An 18943-nucleotide genomic window follows, 5' to 3' on the forward strand; every position below is an offset into this window, starting at 1 on the left:
TTTTGACAGGTAATGAATGTGAGTGTAATGGTGCTGGAGCAGAGCCCTTGGCTATCTGCAAGCATTTATACAGCTTGATGTATCTGAAACATGCTTCCTAATTTTTGTGATGTCTGGATCATGCTGTTTTGTGTGGTTTACATATATCTGATGATGTGTTTATACTCAGAATTGCCTTTGATCGATCTTTTGAGTCTGTAAAATTACAGTGATAGCTTTAATCACAATGATAAAATCCTTCTGTCAGTGTATGACTCATATATTTGCAACTTAGTCTTTATTAATAATGGCTATTACTGGCTGAAACCTATGAGATAACAGAATGAAACTGGGATTTTAACTGAAAGAGAGTGATCAGTATACACAAATATTTAAACCATGATAAAATCCTCTAAAAAGAGATTTTTTTTTTTTTTTTTTTTTTTTTAAACCCTGAGCAGGAAACAGAGAGTTTTAGAACAATGGACTTGGGGGAGGCCGAGTTGTACTTTTGGGAACAGCTAGTTTAATTGTTTAATTTCAGAGGGAGTTGATCAAGAGCTGTGTGGTGCTTATTTAGCTTTTCTCAGGTTCTGAGTTGCTTATGGCTAAGGAAACATGACGATTATACATTAGATCTTTGTAGAGAAAAATAATTCTCCAGGTTATACTTTCAAATCTATTTAAGAAGATATTTGAAAATGTATGCTCTGGATTTAGTTTGCCCTCGGAAGTCTCAGCCTTGAATAGAAAACCTCACTCTTACTGCTGCTGCTGGATTTTCCTGTGACCTGTTTTGGTGTGTCTGTATCAAGCTGGTGGTGTTCTGAAGCCATGCTCCAGATTATCTCTGAGGGCTGGGAAGGCACAGTGTGGTATTGTCATGGGCTGACCCCCCTGCTGCCTCGGCCTCTGTCTGGTTTGAATGCCTTGGTTCAACATTTCCGTCCATCAATTGAAACTGAAGCATGAAGGAGTGTGATCTTAGGGTTTAGTCTGGGAAAGACTGAGATCATAAGCTGGAGAAGGAAGTTGGAAGTAGCAGTGATGTCAGTCCATTTATGACTATGCGGCTATCGTGAATTACTCACAACATATTTTAGACATTGAGAAATTAACACTGATTGCTTTGTACTGTCTGCATCTACCCAAAAGACTGCATACATGTCATCCAAAACTGTCCTTAGAGTTGGAAAAAGGATTTTTACGAATCTGAATACTTTAAATTATTTTTACAGCTAATTTATCCTTCATCCCATCCATCTTCCTTTCTGCTGAGTAATTGAAGAGTGCACTGAGGTCTCAAACTGATCATGACAGTATCTGAGGTGTTGGCATATAGAAGAGGAGACAGTTCCTAAATGATGGGATTGGCTGGTGTCTGGTGTTGTTCCTGTCATACTTCAGTGCTACTTGAATTTTGTTTTTGCAGAGCTGATAAAATGTTAAGGGACTTAATCTATTACACTGGCATCTTTTGAAAACAAAAATAGAAATTTAGCGCTGTGTGTCTGGTGCTACCAGGCTTTCTTCCAAGTTTGTAATGACAAGATCACAATGAAGCCAAAAGTGTCAAATGACCTGAATATGTTTTCAGGGAGCCTGAGTTGTTTTGATTCCTCTTAAGGAGATGGAGACTTTCAGGGATGGAAATGCTCATGGTAGGAGAAAACTTCATGAGCTCTCACAAAGGCAAGCTACATACCAGTTTCTAGCTGTATATGCTTACAGCTACAGATTTGTGTCTCTTTCAGTGCAAAAGACCTGATGATGGACTTGAGAAGGTCTGGATCACCTGCTGGAGCTCAGGGACATTTGTGGAATGTTCAGAACGTTTTCATCTGCCTTCTATAGGAAACACACCATAAGCTGGTGGTGCAGAGCTTGTAGATTCAAGAGTCCTTGTTTTTGGTTTTTCAGCATGGTCATTGTAAGCTGAGTCAAAATGATAGTTTTGCCACTGTTGGTGCATTTAAAAAAAGTAAACAAGTTAGGCTTTTCTTATGTTGTGTTTTATTCACTTCCGTGGTGTTTATCTTCCCCATTGAAACTGCGGTTGTGTGAAAATACTTAATAGTCAAAGGTATCTACTTCAATAAAAAAATTATATTGTGATACAGACCATAGAAATGGAGTATGTAGCATTACAAATCCAGGCCACTGCTTTTATGGAGAATTTCACCTGTGAACCAATTTAGATTAGTTTTTGCATTTGTTATACAGAATGAGTATAATGAGAAAGCTTCAGTGGCATATAGCCAATGCCAGGAAAAACGAAATCTGAGGTAACATGGGCAGTAGACTTTTTCGGTGTAAGCATGAATGTGTCTTAACAGCTCAAAGTAACTGAAAAGGACCGCAAGGAAAAGTTAAAATTAAGCAGAAGGGTTTAACAACCTAGATTCATGAGGCATAATTTTTGAGCAGAAAGAAAGGAGAGAAAAAGAGAGAGTCCTTTAAGGTAGCTGATAGAGGAAATGTAATCTTTGACAACTATGACCGATACCATCCCATTTCTTTAAATGTTAGAAAGTTTGAGTTAAAATCATGACTGATTTTTGAAAAAGTGTGCTGGATTAGTGGTGGGTTTTTGTTTTGTTTTGTTGGTTTTTTCTTCTTCCCCTCCTGGATGGGTGTGAAAAAGATGCATTCCATTGGAAACACTCACTTTTTTCCTGAAGACATTGTATTCTTGTTGTTGAAAAATTTTGGTGCTGTTTAGTTGATTGCCTCATTTCTAAAAGGTGCAGCAGTAAAAGCTGGCCTTGAAAGAGTTTGGTTTCATTGCTGACTCTTCCTTTTTAGCTTATTTTGTGTCACATTGGCTAGAGGCACCTTTCTAATCACAGCACTAGGGTCTGTAATGGAGCATGTCGCAATTTGAAGTCGTAGGGAACATCATCTAACCAATGGAAACATTCTGCATATTTGTTTTTGCTTTTACTGCTCTTCTGTACATTATAATGATGTGACATACATTTAATTTCAGAAGTTCTTACTTATACTCGTGTCTTCTTTCTTCAATTTCAGTCTTGATTTTAATATCAAGAAGTTCTTTTCTGAAATGGTGATATATTGCTTGCATACAAATGGAGATGTGGAAAAAATTGAGAACTCTTTCTGAGAAACTAAGGAGGGGAAAATTCTGTGTAATAAAGGAAATGGCTATTTAACAGTTAAATGTGAGACCCATTATATCAGGGTATCCACTGCTCCTTTCATTGTTGATTAAAGGCATCTATCTGAAGGAAATCATTGCTTTTTCACAATTGATATTGCAGCTGGTGAGATGACCTATTATGTAATCTGTTCCTTCTGATTTAAGATTTCCTCTGATTCAATTTAATAGTACTTAAGGTTCTGAGTTTTAGTACAAACCTGCAAAACATCAAACACCCCTTCAGTTATTTGGGAAAACGGCACTATAAGATTCCTGCTGAGGTCAAAAGAAGGACCGTGCTTGTTTTACTGGACAAGTTTTATAAGTGTAATGAACTGAAGTAATCTGGTTGTTGCTTACCTCAAAATAACAACAAAAAGAACTGTGTGCAAAAATTGCATAAAGAATACCAAAAGGAGAAGTATACCCATGTGGAGAGAGGGGACAGAGAACACTGCAATTTCTTGCCTCACGTGAAACTCACGGGATCTAAACTTTCATAAACTTAATTTTGCTGAAGGACAATCTTGATAAGCTGAAGTAATGAAGTTTACTTATGTATTTGGCACACTGTAGAAAAACTGGAGAGAATTAGAACTATTCTCTTGATTTTTAGCGTGATTCCACTATTGTAATTCTTCTGCAAATGGTCATTTTAACAAAATGTTACTCCGTATTCTGGAAGACTTGAAAATGTCTGGAAGTTTTGTTTCAGCTGATGCTAAAATTTTTAAATGTTTCTGAAAAACAAATCCAGGGGTACAAGACCTAGTGTAACATGTTAAGTGAGGAATAATTTATTTTCAAATTATAATATAAATAGCTAAAACAAAATTGTCACTACTACTCTGCTGGTTTACTTTGTTTATTCATTGACAAATATAAAAATTTATCTTGAATACATCTGCTTTGTACACTAAAAGATTTATGGAAACTTGTTATTGAGGTAATGTATTTAGCTCTCCATGTGAATGAATTAATTATATTGAATAAGTTACACATGTAAGTGTGTGTGGAAAATGTCAATATGTATGGTCTTATTTTACTTCTAAAAACCTAGATGACAACTCAAGTTATTTTAGTAATTAGAAAAAGCTGACAATTTGTAATACCTTAATTATGAAAGTCTCTAGGGGGACTTAAACGCTTATTACATATTTTTCAGTATAAAAAGTCTTCATTTAGAAACTAATATCTAAAGTCTTTGTATGACATTGGAAAAATACTCCTCTGTTTTAATGAATTTCATGAATGTTAATAAGCCAAGCTGTGTTTAGACAAGGTCTTGCCTCTTAAGTAATGTTTTCCAACAACTTCTCATTCTTTGAAACCATTATGTAGATCTTGTGATGTCACAGTAATCTCCATGGCAACACAGACGTCATTAACATGAAGCATAAGCAAAGCTGTCTTTATTCAAACCACTTATTTATTTATTTATTTAAAGGAATAAGAAAAAATAGGTTAGAAAAAAACCTTTCATCTTTTAATGTTTTCTGAGATAAAATGAGAACTTCTAAAGTGACATTAAAATAAGGATGATTTTTCCCAAAGAAGGATCTATTCCTGGGTGTTCTGATGAAGTACCAGCCTTCTAGCTTTTTGTACTAGAGATGTTGCAAAGCTGAACTGCTGCAACAAACTAAATTTGTTTTTGCCTCTACTGCTGGGTTCCAGTTTTGTTTGTTTGTGTAGTTGTGTATACAGTTTATGAACATAGATCTTGAATTCAACAAGAAAATGCCATGAACATGTTTCTTTTGTTTAGTATTTAACCATTTTTCAACTTAATATTTTAGTTTTAATGCAACAAGATGAAAAGGTGAAGTGAAAAGCAACAAGTGTGAAACCTCACATAATTGCTTTTTTTACCTAAACTAGTCAAACTTACTACCATACTCACTCTTGTAACCAGGTAAAATTTTAAAATGATCCTCACTTTTCAAAACAGTAGTCTGTTCTAAAAGAAAAGCTGAGTGAGGATCATAAAGCATATGTTTCAGGGTTGACTGAGGCGAAGCAGTCATGACTATGGAAGGAAACCTCCAGAATCTAGCTAATTTCAAATTATTCACTGTGGGTTTTCAGGAACTTCTTTTGAAGTGCTTTCAGTAGTCAGTTATAAATTAGCAGATTAATGCAACCTCTGATCTGGGTTGCATTTGCTTAAGAATTCAATCCCTATGAGTATTATGTAGATAAAGCACCACAGTCTGTCATCTAGTAAGGATGCTTACTAAAAATGTTCAAAATACTGATGACGTTTACTAAAGTTTTCAGCTGGAGTTTAAATTAACTTCTACACATTTTTAGCAGGAATTATTTAAAGCATTAATTTACTATAAATGTGCTTATTCTATAATTTTAGTATGGTCTGGTTAGTCATCAGGCATTCTCTCTGTCAGGCTTGCTGGGTTCTTTGCACCCTCCTGCTGCAGCATCAGGGTTATTATCCTTGGCACCATGATTCCTCTTCCCCCACAGCCACAGTGGGTGGTTTGGGTCCCAAGTCAAGCAAGGAGCTGCAGTGATGTCTGAGGCTTTTTTCTCCTGTGAAACACTCCTCCCAGGTATTATTAAGTGGCGTGTACTTAGCTGTGATATCGCAAGTCAGTCCCTTCCCTGACACATGAGCTGTTGTATCTGAGGCTGTAAACATCTAAGCTATCATATGACATTGGATAAGCCTAATCATCCTTATCCATGGTATTCAGTGAGCTCATGTCTCCGGGATTTGCAAGTAGTGACAGGTCTGCAAATGCCTCTTCAACTTGTATTCCACTTGCTGGCATCTCAATTTTCCTTTCAACTGAAAAGCATTTCTGTAAAGCAGCTATTGCTCTTGCTGAAAAAATTAATTCTATAGATAGAATAACATTGTAGGAATTAAATAGGTTAAAAGAAGAAAAAAGCTAATCTAGTTATTATTTTGATATGCAGATGACCACTACATTTTTATTAAAAGGAGGAGTTATTACAAGTCAAAAGCGGCTTGGGCTTCCCTTGCATCTTTACTTGCTTTTCCTAAAAGACAGGCACTAATTCAAATGAGAATCAGAGAAGTCAGCCTATATTATCAGATAATTTGATGTTCTGTGTAATGATCCCTTGTCTTTTAGTTGACAAGCTCTTGCTTTCATAGTTTCCAGAGTGCATCTCTAAGTGTGGAGAAGCCCACTGCTGCCTTCCCTGCTTGCATCATCCCAGCGGAGTGCTGTTCACGTTAGAGTGGCTCTGCATGCATGAAGGGCTCTGTCTTTTTTTCTGAGGGGTCAGAAAATGGCCACACCAAATTTAGTTTTCATCAGAAGAACACTTAAGCATTCTCCTGGGAATGGCTTGTGCGTGTGTATGAGCTTCTTAATTGTAGCTTTCTTCTATTTCATGCCTGGCATGGATGAGTCGGGTGGAGGTCTGGGTTTCAGAGTCCATTGATGTGAAACCCAGCTAGAGCTAGCTTGGCTAGAATAAACCATATGGAGAGACTGATGCTTTTCATTCTAATCTGGACATACCAAAATGAAATATGGTGGGTTTTAGTGAAAAAGATGCATAAGGAGAAACTTAACTGAATCCCTTATTACCTGTCTAAATGGCAGATAGAAAATAGTCTCCATTTTGTTTCCCATGTAGACATCTACTGCTCTGTATTTCATCAGGGAATTCAGTGTGGCTGGTTTGCTTTAGAATTAAATCTAGCTAACTATCAGTGTGATGTTTTTGGAAGCTGAATGTTGATTATTACATCAAGATTTGATTTTGGGATTTTTTGGAGACTAGACATTCTGCTCCTGCTTGCTTCTGTATCATCAGATAATAATTGATGCAGTGACTGAAAGCAGGTGGCTGTGCTGTGAGGAAGTGGTGTGTGCAGTTGGGACATGCAGTACATGATCCATCCAGTGGAATGGAGACTCCTCTCTGCTCTGATACTGAGAACTGGAGGATACAGGGGAGATTAGAAATGCTGTAGAGAGTACTTGAATGTGAATGGTGGTGGCAATAATAGCATTTTCAGGGTCAGGGCTACCTAAGAGCAAATGAAGACACTTTGACTTGGATAAATTTAAATTCTAAATATGCTTCATGCAATAACTCTGTATTTCATTTTGGTAGTTTTCTGTGATTCTCCTAAATGTAGATGTCAACTGAAGCAATGTAATTCTCACAAAAAGAGCTTTGAAGTATTCGGTTTATGTAACTTAAGATCCATTTTTATCATGAATATGTTAAAAGCTTGAGAAACTAAACTGAACTGTGCATAGCCTTGTGCTTATGGATTTATTCATGTACAGCCTTGAACAGATAAGGATTGGTTGCAGTGAAGGTGGGAGAGGGATAATGTTTACTTTAATCTCCAGGTATATTTAGATGTTCTGCATTGGCAAATATTGCACAGCAGTGATCTTAAACCCATTGTACATCCCATTTGAAAACTTAGAACAAAGAAAGGTTTTGAATATCTGATTTCTAGAGTTTTGGCATAAATCATTGCAGTATTCATGCATGACATTCCTACTTCAATTATGTTGTGAATTTTGTTATTAAAAAAAAGTAAAATATGTATGGAACTTGCATACCCATACCCTGGAAAATCCTGAGTACTTGAGAAACATGAAAATTTGCTACTTGTATTTTTCCTTTCATTACAGTATGTCTGAATAGATTATGATTTTTGATTCAGAGGAAATGTCAATTAATTTTATTCTCAGCCTGCAGCTTTGTTCAAAATACTGCATTTACATATACATAATACTATAATAGTATTACGTGCTGAAGAATATGCATGATAGAGATGACCATACTTTGTGGAGCTTTCTTTGTGAGACTTAAAAATAGTTTTACTAAGACCTTAAGCTAATATAGTGTAGGGAACATCAAAAGAAATAAAAATTAAGATTACATTGTAGAGGAAACACTAAATTTTTGTGTATCCCTTTTGCAAAATAATTGTCTGTAGTGAAATTGAGTTTTCTGTGAGTGATCTTTGATCTTTAAGAGGAAGAAAGAAAAGGACTTCACAGTGAAAACCCTTTCTTTGGTGTTGTGAAGTTTTCTTCAGATTCTGCATCACTTTTGATGAATGCATTTACATTCCAGTGCTGAGAAATAACTTTCCATTTGGGAGCTGGGTTGATGTGAAAACAGGAATGTGGAGGCCCAGGGTGAGGGGACAGGGCTGAATGCTGATAGAGAAACATTCCCTGTTCAGTAGCTGCTGCCTCTCCTGTGAGCTTTGAAAAGAGCATCTGTGTGTGCGAGAATGTCTGGGGACCTGGGGAAATGGATGGGTCATGTCTGGAGAAAACTGCCGCGTCCTCCAATGTCATGATGATGAGAGAAAGAATAGAACAAATCACCTCAACACCTGCAAGTTTTTGGCTGTCTCTATTTGTAAGTGCTTATAAAAATTCATGTGTTGCTTGTGGCTTTAGATGTTACATTTAATTGAAGTACTTTGTTGTTTTGTTTTATTAGTAAATCTGTTAAATTTGAAGGGGAATAAATGTGCAGACAGTGATCCTAAATTATTCTCTTGTTGTTTGTTATCTGCTGATATATTTGTACTACTGTAGTTTTAGAACAGTAAAGTTCTTTTAAAATGAAAACTGAGAGTGTAAACTTGGGAAATATGGAAACCTTTAACTTTCACTTAAAACTTGACTTCTGTTAACAAGCATGAAACCTGAAAACTGAAACCTCTGTAGTTTTGCCAGCTGTGTATGTTTTCGGTATAACAAGTTGTAAGCTGAGATATGTATGTAGTAAGATACACTTATGGATAAGGGAACTGTCATCTCTGATCAGTGTAGATTCAATTTAAGAACATATTAAAATGCAAATGAAATTGTAAATTACTTACATGGGTTTAAATACCTGCTTTTAATACACATAGTGAGAAAAAGGTTTTTTTAATACTAATTGCTTTATTTGGAAATAATGCTTTTGAATAGTCAAGTGGGAAATTAGACTTTTGTCAGTTGTTTAAAGGTATGGTGTAGTTATTGTATAGTATAGTTATGGGCAAGTTGCTTGGGGAAAATACCTAGCTGTCTACTGGAAAGTGGATTCTTGTAAATAATACTGTTTTGTATATCTTTAAGTAGTTGACTGTGTCTGGGTTTGGTTTTGGTTCATTTGGAGTTTTTTTTTTTTTAATTAAAGTAAGTTTATATTCACATTACATATTCACATATGATTCCCATCATATCCTTATGGGAATACAAGTGCTGTGGTAGAAAAGGACTCCAGAAGTGAAATTATCTTTAGGACAGGTGCTGAGGAGAGCATCTGTGAAGTTTAACACTCAGGGAAACTCAACTCAGAGCTTATGTGGTAGCAGGAAAGAAAAGTGTTGGTAAAGCTGCTGCAAAAGAAGGTTCTCTGGGGAATTTAGGTGAGGTAGCCCCCTTCTGGCTTTCTAAATTAGTGTTATAACCTCTGCTTTCCATATTGACAGCTACAGTTGAAAAGATAACTTAAACTGCCTTAGCTTCCTTTGGTGAAATTCTCTTATGAACATCAGGAATTTAGAGAAAGTAGTTGCAAAGAGGTGATTCTTTCGGGTGTAACATTGACTTAATAGTTGCAAACAGGGAGTTGAAATTAATAAGGCTTGATAAGACAATTTTGATTTAAATGATTAAGGAATGGTATGATACAACCAAATATGAAGTGAATATAATGTAAAATTCTCTACTGCACTATAAAAACAAAAATGGGTTTTAAGCTTAAGCTCTCTATATGCACAGGCTTATCTCACACTGCAGTAAGGGAAGGAGTAAATTTGTCACATCCCTTATCTATTGAAACCTGCTAATAAAGGCTTTCTACATTGCACTTTAGCTAGTCATTACTCATGTAGACTATTTTGTGAGAAATCTGGGTAGTCAAACTCACTTGCTGTGGCAAGTCTGGCATCAAAATTTTGTAAAGAACATTGTTTAGTCAGAGTTACTGAAATAGAGCTGATATTAAGAAGATAATCTATCAGCCCTTCTGCTAAATTTATTTGCTTGGTACTGTTTCTGTCCGATATCTAACATCCCTCAAGCCACCTTACATGCCTGCTTGTGGTCTCTTGTATGTAGTTGTTCTGCTGGTATTTCAGAGAATCACGAATGGTTTGGGTTCTAAGCCCCTTGCCAAGGGCAGGGACACCTTTCACTTGACCAGCTTGCTCAGAGCCCCATCTAACCTGGTTTTGAACAATTCCAGGGATGGGGCACCCACAGCTTCTCTGGGCAACCTGTTCCACTGCCTCATATTCTCATAATGAAAAAGTTTATAAAAGGCTTTGAAGTTTGGGCTTTTTTATCAACTCAGTAAACAGGCTGTATCATGTGTTGGGTATTTGCTGCTTCTTATTGTATGGTAATATTTCAAATAACTTGTTTTCAATTAAATCGAGTTTGTATGGTGGCTTCCTCTACTGAGTGGCTAGTTACTGCAGCTAGGGATTTTGGAGAAGAGTGTCACTGAAGTACTTTTTTATTGGTATTTTGGTTTTGCTCTTGTGGGAAATTCTGATAAATTAATTCAGATACAATTTACTGACTTAGATGTCAGCCTTAGCAGGATTAGCAATACCCCAAGATGCCAGTTGTCTATCAGAGTTGCATGTCAAACAAAAACCTGTGTTCAAGTGTGGTTCTGCAAGAGATGGCATGCAATACTGTGGTGGATGTTCTACCACAGTCAGAGATGGACAATTCTGAAGTGACCAGATGTAGTGGACAGTAACAAGAGAGTTCCTGAATTTTCATTGATTATGTGAGTTCCTCACTGGTGATGAATTTTCAGCAGAGATTGGAAGTCAGGAGGTTTAGCTGGTGTGAGAACTGAAAATCTGAGAACTGCAACACTTGTAAAGTCATTTAACTTTCTTACGCCTTGATTTACTTGTCTTCATTGTTATGGTACTTCACAAAGTTTAGAGAGTTGGTTTGCAGCCTGAAGTGCCTTGTGATCTTTGTTCAAAGATAATATATACATGTGATGCACTGTCTGCTCTGATAAATTTCATGCTGTCATAGGAGTCTGAATAGTCCAGGAATGGCATAGTTATTTGCTGTGAGAACCAGTGTGTTACTGGGGGCAGAAGTTGAGGATTCTCTTAATAGGAACTGAATTCATGCCTTCTGTCTTAATGTGTTGACTACCTGTTCTCTGGTGCTAAAAGGTGAAACATAAACAAGTTATTCAAGAATAGGAAAGCACATCCAAAACACACAACTTTTTGTTTTTACTGTGTTTGCTAAAGCTTGAAACTTTTGCATGTCAGCAGTGATTAGCAACAGACAGAAGTTTAAAGTTGATACAGACAGTAATAACAGAAGAAGAAATGGTGGAGTGGAAAAGTGTATATGCATTTTCTGTTGAAATGAGTGCTTGCTCTGAGGCTACAAAAATGTGTTGGCAAAAAAATACAGCAATATGGGTTTTCTAAGTGGAAAGAGAATATTTCTGATTGTTTCCAACTAGAATATCAAATAAGCTGACTTCCTAATCACCACTTTTTGCATTTTTGTTTTTCAATCAATGAGTTGATTTACTTTCTCCTTTTACTCCTGCTTTCTGTTTTTAAGGAAAAACTGTGGTATGAATCAGGTTATTGGCCGAGAAAATAAGTTTGACACTTCTGCAACAGTCGAATGAATCAGTACAATGGCTTCATTTTATCGTGTCTTTAAGAGTAGTTGGAACTGTATAAAATTCAAGGTGGTATTGTAGAGTAAAGAACCCTGTGTTTTGTTGCTGGACTGTAGGATGAAGCATGTGTTTGCCTCTAGGAAAATAAGCATTTTGTCCACAGACTTCTTTATTGAATACTTCTTTTCAAGAGGCTTAGTATTCTGGAAAATTTTTTTCTATTGTAGAAGTCCCATGTACCATTAAATGCGATTATTATTTTGATGAATAAGCACAGCTGGCATTTCTTTTCAATATCTGACTGCCTTCTTTTTGAGCCTATAAATGTGCTGTTGTCAAGAGATTAGCCTTTGGGGTAGCAAGTTAAATTGTTCATTTCTACTAATCACCAGGCGGGACAGGAGCATAGATAGGAACTGCCCAGACAGACTGTTCCGAATGGTGTGTGAACTGCAGTTTGTGAATTAGGAAATAAAGCTTTAAAAAGTTATCTTTGACAAACATTGTAGCTTCAGTGTGTTGCCACATTCCAGGACTGGTAAAAACTCAGATGGTACAATTTTATGGAGTTCAGTTTGTTTTTCAAGCTGTTGCCCTGTGGGCTTCAGCCAGGAAGGTTTCCCACGACTGTTGCACAGTGCCAAGTGGGAGAAAGGGAAAGGCCAAATAGTTATATTGGCTGTCAGCTATTTTAGGGTGCATTGGTTACAGCAAACTTGAAGAGGGGTCCAGAAGTTCCAGTCATTTTGATATCTGTCCTGCCTTCCAGTCTGTGATGGGAAAGGTCTGGCATTGACCAGGCATTCTCACCCAGAGGAGGAATCACACACCCCAGAAACAAACTTTAGCTGGCTGCCTTTCTTCCACTCCAATGGTGTATGATTAAGGGTCTAGCTACAAAGATCCTGGGTTTCACTGCATTATGTAGTGGTTCTGTGCATTCCACCTTTACATCTGCCCTTTGAGGATTCTTTGCAGTGAACCCTGCAAGTGCACACATTCATCTAATGCAGGCAGAGCACTCCAGAAAGCAAAATTGAAAAAAAAAAAAAAACCTTTCAGCTTTTTCCTACAGGAAACAAAATAGTATCATGTTTAATTATTACACTATGATGAGAATATCTCATGAAAGGGCAGAACAACCTTTTGTCCTCATCTATTCAATTTGGGAATACACTTACATTCCTTATTTCATTAATTTATTTTAAGTAGAAAAGAGCTAATTGAAGTTGATCAGCCTTTTAATTCTTTCCTTGGTAGGCCAGTTAGCTTTCGTTAAAGAAATGCAGATAGCTTAGGAAACTTAATACTGTAATGTCAGAAGATACTAGATTAAACTCTGTAATGCAGTGCAGAATCGACTGTGCCTCTTCAGTAGACAGCTCTTGATTGACACCTGTTTTTGTGTTAATAAACTTATTTAGCAAATACTCTTAGGGAACTATTATGTAAATACAAAATAGACATCTCTTAGTGTCCTTGGGTATCAGTTAATTGTCAAAGGACATATGCGTGAAACTTGTATTGTGCACAGGTATGTATATTTTTTCTCTGCTTTACCATATCTTGACAAGATATAAATATGCTTATGAATTGTGTTACAGATCTGATTTCTAACTGAAATATCTTCGGTTTTCAGTTTTGGCAAGCGTTCTGCTGGCAGCTTCAGACGTGGATGTGAATGCATTGTTCTAGAGCCATCGGAAATGATTGTGGTAAGAATATTTTTCACTCAGTTGCTTTCAAATTTTACAGACCAGCTTTGGTAACACTTCAGCTTCCAATAAGAATTAAGAGCTTTCTTGTTTGCACATGATGTTTTAATAAATATGTCATACCTATCATTTATATTGTTGTTACATTTACTTTTGCAGATGTCTTGTAAAACTAAAGTTTTCTTGTGCTAGCAGAATAGTTTGTGGGTTTTTTTTCTTTTTTTGAAGCAGCTTTATTATTATAGGTAAACACAGATGCTTTAAAGCATTCATCTCAGGTTACCTTAAGTAATTAATGTTTGACTGAATTAAATTTAATCTCAGCCATCTGAGGTTTTTAAGAGCAAATTTGAACATTTTTAAGTTCTGCCAGCCTTCCTGGGTGAAGGGAAGGGTATTTTGTAAGCAGCATCCAGTGGCAGAACATTGTCTCCGAGGGTTCACAGGCTCAAAAGTTTTACTTGTCATCTCAGGGTGCATCATCTGAACAAATGCAGAATCAATGGGCTAATTTTTTTTTTCTCTCTATCCCTGAGGTACAGATAAGTTCATAATACAGGCATGACAATCATCTAAGCCGTATATAGATAGCTTAAATATAGACTATGACACTAATAATTTCTTTCCTAAAAAGTAACAGTTTCTATAAAACTTGTGGAAATTGTAGTATTACTTTGGATTTATACTTGTTTGTTACCAGTTTGTGTACTTACATCTGACCATAAGTTCAGGAAACAGTTTGTTGTCCCAGTTTTGTTCCCTAGAAGCATACAATTTCATTGCTTGTAGCTGTATGAATGTCTGTCTATGCTTCATGTGCATTCCTTGATAAATTATATGGAAGAGTGATATAAAGATAGGCATAGGGAAAGGAGATGACTGAACAACAAGAGATTTTCTGGACTGATGGATAAAGTTGTGTCAGAGGCATGTGTTTACAAAAAAAATGTAACTGCTACAGTTTTGGAAAGCTGAAATTGTGCACTTAAATTCAGTCCGGCTTTCAAACGAATAATTGCACTTGGAATAGAGAGAATCTTATCCCCAGAGTTTGCTGGGCACACAGGAGCTGTAGTAGTGTGTGAGTGTGACTATGTCAGATGTGAAATAGATACTCCATGCAGGGGAGTAGGCATTGCCTGCTCTTCTGGTGAACCAGGGACTGTGCTCCTCCCTTCGTGTTGCTGCACTGAAAGCTGTACTTAGTGACATGAGCTGACTGATATGTGACACTTCTGACACAGATAAGCTGCAAATTCACAGGAGTATTTTGACTAATGTTTCTTTCCTGTGTTGAAAAATATGCAGGAACCTTGCAAGGTGCCTCTTAAGATCATTTCTCGTTCTGGAAGATGGAATTGAATAACATGAGTTAACTGAGCCCTGCTATATAGCCAATGCTGAAAGCTGTGATTTTTTTCCTCATTTCCTTGTTAGTCTTGAATAAGGTTTCTACTAGTAGGGTGAACATAGAAGAAATGTTGATTTTCAGCCAAATTCCTGCAAAAAGATCATTGTCTTTTGGGAAAACCAGAACTATTAGTTCAATATTTTCACTGCAGCATACTGTTGCATAGTAATGTAGTCTTCAAAATCTGTAGGCAGTGAAACTGAGAAGACCAATATTATATTAGCTTATAACAAATAGGTATTTTTTATTCTCCCCTTTGTTGTTTGGAAGTAATTTTTTAAATGTAAATCCGCTGTATTAGAAATTCTTCTTTTATGTCTTCAAAATATTTGAAGTAATAAAACCCGTGCTGCCTGTTGAAGAGTGAAGCTTTTGCCAGAGATTGGTTAGGGAAGATGCTGAATAGATATTGGTAGGGAAACAGGCAAGTGTTCTCTCATACCAGTTTTCTTTCTGTAATGTATTGATTGGTGAAATGTTTGTGCAAATGTAAGAAAGGGGTGAGGAAGGGAGAATTTTTCTTCTGTTGTTTTTGAAAAGCAATCATATTCAGCGTTGCTTTTCATACAAATGTTGTTATATTTTTTTTAGTAGTGCCTTCACACTTAGTGCTGAAAATGCAGGAAATTCAAAACTAGCTGCTGTTTTAAATCCTTAAAAATAGGATTTCTTGTGTTTCAAACAAGAAGAAACATTTTTCTCTCTTGTGGGAAAAGACACACTCTCTTGCATCTGTTGTAGGTTGATTACATGGAAGAAAATGAGGAATATTTTCAGCGTCAAGCGTCTCACAGGCAATCCCGAAGAAGATTTAGGAAAATCAACCAGAAAGGGGAGCGGCAAACAATTATTGATACTGTTGACCCATATCCTGTGGGGAAGCCACCTCTACCTAGAGGCTACCATACGGTAAGCTGTCTGTATTTATGGTTCACAAAAATGCTTAAACAGGAGAACTGCTGTAAATAACACAATCAAAACTCACTGGTATCTTCGAAGTGTGCTTCTGTGGGGAGGTTTCCCTTCCAAGTACTGTGAATGTGGCTCCATCAGTGCGTGAACATGTGTGCAGCTCGCATCTTAGTTCACAGTTGAAAGTGTGTTTCTCATGACCGTGAATGTCATGTATTATTTTTTAATGTTCCAATCATTATGGGAAACTGTGAAGGAAATACAGTTTGCATTTCCTTTTAGCATTAAGTTACAACAGAATTAGTTTAGTGTGCTGTGTTAAAAGGTCAGTTAGTGAAGCACTCATTCATGTATGTGATAACAGGTGTTGCCTGAAAACGCCTGTGCTGCATTGCAGTACAGCAATTTGGATTAAATCTGTCATTTCTTTTTGGAATCCAGAACTTAAATGTAAAACTTAAATCAACTTTTGCTGGTGTTTTCCCTTTATACTTGGGTTTTAGTGAGCTGTAGAGTTGGCCCATCATCAAGGAAATAATTTGGTCATTTAACTTGATTGCTTTTGTGGGTGAGAGGGGGAACCTATGGATGTTTCCAGACTTTCTCTTGAAATGAAAAGAAACTAATAATTAAAACTTATTCTACAAAATATTTTATATGGCTTTTAGGTTGAGAAAAACTGTATTAGATTAATATGCTTGTTTGGTATTGATTTCAGCTGTGAGCAAAATACTGGAAAAGCTGTCTTTGGCTCTCATTTATTTGTTTAAGCCCTGAATCTGGTAGAACCATAAAGGCATGGGCATAAATGACTTTGTGCATATTTAATCTCATTGAGTTAATTGGGCTGAATTTTGTACAATGTAAGCCATATGCATATAAATTTTCAGGATGAGAGCTTTGGTGTTTTTAAAATGCCATCTTTGGTACAATGCAGTTGTTATCTTTTTCAATTTTTCCTTCTTTATCCTAAATTCCTTGACTTGTTTGCCAGTTCACTGTATATTCAGTGTGTGTCTATAAGTGTGTAGATGTTTGATTACATCTGTTAATTATATAGGCTTTTCCTCATGAGTTGAGTAATTACATTTTATGCCAACAGTTTGGTTTTGTTTATACAACAGCTTTTAATGGTTTAATTTTCAGTGCAGTTTTAATTGTCTCTAAATTTAATGTGAATTGAGCCAGTTCACTTGGTTTGAAGATAAATCATTTTACTGGCCTGCTTTTGCAAAAAAAAAAAAAAAAAAGTGGTATTGTACTTTGTAGGAACTACAGAAATAATTACTTTTGTTCATATTATTTAGATGTGTATGTTGTGCTTAGCAGTCGTAGTCTGATTTGTACCTAACTCTAGAAGGGCAGTATTTAGATTACATAGTGCCATTTGCATTCATAGGTCCTTGCCTGTTGTATAAATTTCACTTTAGGTGTGCCTGATGAGTTTTTGTAAGCTTAACTGGTACTAAAAGCAAAAATCCATCGTGTGCTATTCTGTCGTGCAAGTTCATAATGGTTTTGTATATGTGCTGGGAAATCCATTGCAAGCAAGATTTCATATTAAGATGGAAGAGATTGCCAAATAAACTGTAAAATTGACAATAATTACAGTCAAATATTGCTTTTCAAAGTGTAATATAATGCATATGGCTGGCTTTATTATGTTTTTCAAGGTAAATAGAGTCAAATAAGCTCAAATGAGTTTCAAAATGTAGTTAAGACTCTTCCTGCTGGTCCATTTCCTCCTATTTTTACAGTATTTGGTGATCTTGTAGACATTATTCTCTCATTCACTTCTAGCAATGTTATTTCTATTGCTTTAACCATACATGTTACAGGCTGTGTTGTCTTTTCGCCCTTTCTATTTTATGTCTGTTGACCTCATTTTTTTGGTCTTAATTTCTTGGAAAATTGGCTGAAAAAAGCAGAATTTTTCCAAAACACATAGGAATTCAAGACATAATATAGCACATATCTTGTGGACTTTTTGCCCATCCATTCTTTGGTCAGCATCTGTCAGGGTGTCATCTTTGTTTCTACTTTTTAATTTTGATTAAAAAAAATGGAAGAATTAAATTAATTGAAAAAAGGATTCATATGATATATTTGTTTTCAAGTTGGCTCTTCCATGTGGTTGTATTCTAGTTTAGGTGTTTTGTACATGGGATTCAAAGTAATAAAGCGGCTTTGATAGTATCCTCAAAATCTTCACAATGTGCAATTTTCTTATATTCTGTTTTACCCTAATTCCATAGTTAGCATGTAGAATTATTATTTTTGCTGTTGATAAATTATTATGCTTTATTTTCAGTAGTTTCTTTTCTTCAGAAAGTTCAAACAGGATTTTCTGAAGAAAGTTTTCTATATTGTAAAAGCACAGAGTGAAATGTAGAGATGAAATGCAGATGCATGGTGTGCTTTTCAAGAACTGAAAATTAAATGCAGTGCTCTCAGTTGCAGCATGGCTTTCTGCAGTAGGGCCAACTTATGGCTTATGGGATGGTGGACCCTCATTAACATAATTTTGACATTATCTACATAGTGGTGGAATGTACTATGGCATGTCTGATAATGTTCATCTTTTCCTTTCCTCCTATATGGCATTCATTTCATTTTGGCTCACAGGAATGCACTAAACCTCAGGTATTGTAACTTACTGTGTATGGTCCACTAACAATTTACTTGTGGGTTTGCAGTGTGATACCATAATAGTGATGCAACATTTTGACTAAAATTGCCTTGTAGCCTTTGCTTTGTGAGTTCAGCAGTCTCAGTATGATATAAAAATACTTACATAAAGGTAAAATTTACTGACAGCACAATGTCTCTTGCCCAGCTTGATTGACCTTCCTTGCTTTGATGTCCTGTGATTTGTAGGAAATGAGAACTATAAACTAAGGGCTTATATCAAATATTTAGTGTTTGGCAGACACTTTACTCTGGTATCTCCTTCATGACACAGAGCATCTAATCTTTGATTTTGACTTCAAAAATTGGCCCCCTATCACTGTTTAGTACCTCTATGTCAGTAAAATGGGGAAATGGAGTGTGACAAGATGAACACTAAAGAAACAAAAAAAGGCTTTGCCATGGTTGTTTCTTGCTTGACTTCCA

At 36.1% G+C, this 18943-nt stretch overlaps 1 protein-coding gene across 6 annotated transcripts in view; it reads left to right on the top strand.

Annotated features, from left to right (window-relative positions):
• Window positions 1-18943, top strand: part of RAPGEF2 (Rap guanine nucleotide exchange factor 2) — a 179761-nt gene that overhangs the window by 77296 nt on the left and 83522 nt on the right. For 4 of the 6 annotated variants that reach the window (XM_085058610.1, XM_085058603.1, XM_085058606.1 and 1 more), the window contains exons 5-7: window positions 13431-13506; window positions 15659-15826; window positions 18455-18472. In XM_085058610.1, the coding sequence (XP_084914736.1) occupies window positions 13431-13506; window positions 15659-15826; window positions 18455-18472 (262 nt within the window). The remainder of the gene's footprint in view (window positions 1-13430; window positions 13507-15658; window positions 15827-18454; window positions 18473-18943) is intronic. The other 2 variants (XM_085058604.1, XM_085058607.1) reach the window with 1 other exon arrangement.

Source organism: Lichenostomus cassidix, chromosome 4 (genome assembly GCF_008360975.1).
Source record: "Lichenostomus cassidix isolate B80296 chromosome 4, HeHo_3.0, whole genome shotgun sequence".
Classification (NCBI taxonomy): Eukaryota; Metazoa; Chordata; class Aves; order Passeriformes; family Meliphagidae; genus Lichenostomus; species Lichenostomus cassidix.